Source organism: Dendrobium catenatum, unplaced genomic scaffold (assembly GCF_001605985.2).
Source record: "Dendrobium catenatum unplaced genomic scaffold, ASM160598v2 original_scaffold_76227, whole genome shotgun sequence".
Taxonomy (NCBI): Eukaryota; Viridiplantae; Streptophyta; class Magnoliopsida; order Asparagales; family Orchidaceae; genus Dendrobium; species Dendrobium catenatum.
In genome coordinates, this window is record NW_021394673.1 from 205289 (window position 1) to 209490 (window position 4202).

Consider the following 4202-nt stretch of genomic DNA (forward strand, 5'->3'; position numbering starts at 1 on the left):
ACGAATTGATTTTATAATATTTTGACAACTTACCAAAACACTTTGCGGTGAAAAGTCTTGTAAGTTTTTTAGGGCAAAAAAATAAAAATTTAATTACAAATTTTGCAAATAAATGACTACTTAATATTACAAATGTAGGCTAAACAGAAATCTCAAATTGATTTTGCAAGACAATGTAGATCAAAAACCTTTGGCTTGCAAAAAGGATTTGGCTTTAAGAGAGAGCTTCACACCAAAGAAAGTGTATTTTGGAGTTCCTGAATGGTACAGTGAGCTTTCTAGAAAGCTTGAAATTGATGAGAAGAAATCATTTTTCAGATTTTGATTTTGAGAGCTGCGAAGAATTTTCCATTCTTTAAAAGAGCTTTGGATAAGAAAAAAATTATATTTAAGCTTCGTTTGGAACAGTTTTAGATCACTGTTTTTTCTTTGAAAGCAATATTTTACTAAAAATTAGCATTTCTAAACAGTAAGAAAGCCGTCCCAAGCAAAGCCTTATATTTTGGCTTCGTTTGGTACGGCTTTTTTATTGCTTCTTAAACCAACTTTTTAGTACAAAAATATACTAAAAAGCTACTTTAAGAAACAGCAAAAAAAATCATTCCACATGAAGGCTTTATTTAGGATTACTATAGTTTTTTATAAATATAAAAGAAGTTATAAAATTGTTGTAGGGAAAATAATTTTTTTAAAAGTTGTTGTAAAAAATAACTTATTAATACAATTTTAAAAAAAATAATCAAAATTAGTTGCCTAATAAAAATTACAATTGTTTTCCGAAAAAGTAAAATAGCAAGAAATCTATCCCAAACGGATCATTAGTAAAAACCAATAGATAACGTCTTGGAAAAAAATAGCAGTTGAGGAAGCTTCTAAGAACTGATTAATTGTATTGGGAAGTTTTTTAGATGTTAAAAGAGCCTTTTAAAACCATTAAAATGAGGTAAATATGTCACATAATGGTTAACGGGTAGGCCACTTGGCTATCGGGTCATGAGACAACCTATCGTGTCGTAAAAGAAAATGGATCTACAGGTATCAGCTTATATGAAGAAAAATTTTGAATCTAATATTATAATAATAATTTAACATAGCAAAGTAAAAAAATATACAAAGTTATATAGCTAAGTGATTAAAAAAAAGCCAGATTAGTTCATAAGTGTTAATTTAAATTATGTAAAATAATCAGTGATTAAATGAATATTTTTAATCATTAATTTAATTTTTAGAAGTTAATTAAAATTGTATTTATGTCAAAATTGGTTGAGAAAAACTCCAAATTTATTTTGCAAGTTAAAACTAATTTTGGCAGATTTTTATGTCATTAAAATGGATTTTGGCTCTATGTGAGCTTAAGAGCTAACTTGTTAGCTAATAGCCTATTACCTCTAATGGACTTTCATGCTCGTCTCAAGCTTCGTTTGGGATGACTTTTTTGTTGCCTCTTAAAGCAGCTTCATAGTATAAAAATTTTAATTTTTGTACTAAAAAATTGTTTTAAAAAGCAACAAAAAAGCCGTCCCAAATGAAGCTTTAAGCTCATCCATCATTATCCTCTATGGACTTCCATGATACTATTAGAGGATCAATTGGAACACACGCCACTCTCTAAAAGCCTTCTTTTTGCCTTCCCTCTTTTCCTCTTTCGTGCTCTCCATATGGTTCACAACGGCTTCCGACACAAGAACCTAAGGCGCTATTGATTCAGGTTGTAATGTCATCATCTAACTTGACGTGTAAAAAGGTTGAGCCGGAGAAATTCTCTTTTATCATAAGATTTATATGATTTGAGCAAATTGATTTTAACTTAACAATAATTTTGATCGTCTATAAATTATAATCTATTGTTCGAAATTAACATGAGTAAGGGTGTAAATGAGCCACACCTAAAAAAATAAAGATGTGCTCTATGTTGTTCCATATTAATTAAAAGAGAAGCATAATACTATCTTTAAGTGTTGCAGAAATGAGGATGCTCAGGTGACTGAGTGGCTTTACCCTTAGAGATAGGATACGAAATGAGCATATACGTGAAAAGGTTGGAGCATCGCCAGTGGAGGATAAGATTAGAGAGAGTATTCTTAGATGATTTGGTCACATAAAACGGCAGCCTTCTGATGACTCGGTTAGAAAAATAGATGTATTAGATTTGACTTACGTTAATAAAATTAGAGATATACTTAAAAAAATTTCATTAGAAAATATTAGAAATGATATTTCTTTATTAGATTTAAACGAGAATTTGACTTTTAACATAATACAATTATGAAAAAGGATTCATGTAGCCGACCCCACGCAGTGAGACAAAAATTTGATGTTGTTGTTGTTTTATTTTCTTTTCATGTATCTTATATTTCAACATTTTTAATCACTTCATTGTGATGTAAATTTATATTATTTAAAAAATGATAAAAAAATAATTAATTGTATATATTTAAAAATCAAAAAGTTTTTTTTTATTCAATTCTTAAAAAAAAAACAAATTGTCCAAATATTGCGTTCAAAGAGCTGTCCTCCTTAATATGAGGACCACTTTTGCCGGTAATTCAATCACAGCGGCTGTTACCCATTTGTGGTTACACGGTTTGTCGCGCTTCCGATTTGCCAATTGGCGAAGTCTTTACGGAGAAACTCCGACTGTTATGCTTAGCCAATTAATCCAAAAACTGTAACAAAACAATAAAATATTCAACGTCTCTCTGCATTTCTACCTTCTCTGCCTGCGGCCTTTATATAGAGCCAGGAAGCGATGCCGAGGAGTTACGATTCGTCTTGTGCGGAGCTCTAAGAAGAATTTGGATCAATGGCCATGCAGGGCGAATGGACACTTGGCCCCGTCATTGGCCGCGGCGCCACTGCCATCGTCTCCCTGGCGGCTCACGACAACTCCGGTGATCTATTCGCTGTCAAGTCCTCCCACGTCTCTCGATCTGCTCTCCTTCAAAAGGAGCGGAGCATCCTTTCCTCGCTTTCCTCCCCTCACATCATATCATGCCTCGGCTCCAGCGTTTCTGGCGAATTTTACCACCTCTTTCTCGAGCTGGCCAGCGGCGGTGCCTTGTCCGACCACGCCGGACATCTCGAAGAGCACAAAATCCGATCTTTCACTCTTCAGATCCTTCTCGCACTCCGCTACCTCCATTCCAACGGCATTGTCCACTGCGACGTCAAGGGAAGGAACGTTCTCGTGGGCTCTGATGGCAAGATTAAGCTCGGGGACTTTGGCTGCGCTCGCCGTATTGGAAAGGGGTTGGCGATGGGGACACCGGCGTTCATGGCACCGGAGGTGGTGCGAGGGGAGGAGCAGGGGATTGCCGGAGATGTGTGGTCGCTGGGGTGTACTGTGGTGGAGATGGCGACAGGGAAGTCGCCGTGGCCGGACGCCGATGATCCCGTTGCGGCAATTCATCGAATTGGATTTACCTCCGACGTGCCGGCGATGCCGGAGTGGGTTTCGGAGCAAGCGAAGGACTTCGTTACGAAGTGCTTCCAGCGAGATCCGAAGGAGAGATGGACAGCGGAGCAGCTATTAAGCCATCCATTTGTGGCAGAAGCAGAGAAGGGCGAGGAATGCTCTGTTCTGCCCCGTTTTAATTTGGAACAGTGGAAGTGGATCTCTCCTAAAACAACGCTGGATTTTGATTCATGGGATGCGGAAATCGATGAGGAAGAAGAAGAAGAAGAACTCCCAAGCCCAATGGAGCATTCGATGGAGGGAATTCAGCAGCTGGTGTCGCCACCAGCAAACTGGACTTGGGATCACAACTGGACCGAAGTCCGAGCAACTATCGACGACAGAAAGGCGGCAATTCTGCCGGAAACTGGGTGTCGAAACTTGTTCTCCGGCGAAGCAGGAGAATGCAGTGGGAGGGATTTCGATTTTGATTTCTATTGTGACGAGGACATGGATTCCTGTTGCTCTTCAATGAATTATGATATGGAAGTTTTGAGCCCTGCTTCTTGTGTTGATCAATTCGAAGCAGGAGATCAAACACAGAATTTGATCTGCAGTTGTATTAGTTCTCATTGGGATTTCAATGAAGATTAACAAATTTCGTATCTGATTTTGCTGATGATTGGTATTTTAATCCCAACATATTTTTGAAGAAAATTATATAATCATATCAATAAATTAAAAAAATATTAATTTGTAAATAAATGAATAAAAAATATAAATTTTTAATAAATTTATTGGATCAGAA

General features: G+C 36.6%; 1 protein-coding gene across 1 annotated transcript; it reads left to right on the top strand.

Annotated features, from left to right (window-relative positions):
• Positions 1–2803: 2803 nt before the first annotated feature.
• On the top strand, positions 2804–4048 carry LOC110116564 (mitogen-activated protein kinase kinase kinase 17-like). The gene has a single exon (XM_020850204.2). The coding sequence runs from the start codon at positions 2804–2806 to the stop codon at positions 4046–4048; it is 1245 nt and encodes a 414-aa protein (XP_020705863.1).
• Positions 4049–4202: the final 154 nt, after the last annotated feature.

Excerpts from the sequence above, each read along its gene's own strand:
- LOC110116564 (XM_020850204.2), top strand. The coding sequence starts at position 2,804 with ATGGCCATGCAGGGCGAATGGACACTTGGCCCCGTCATTGGCCGCGGC.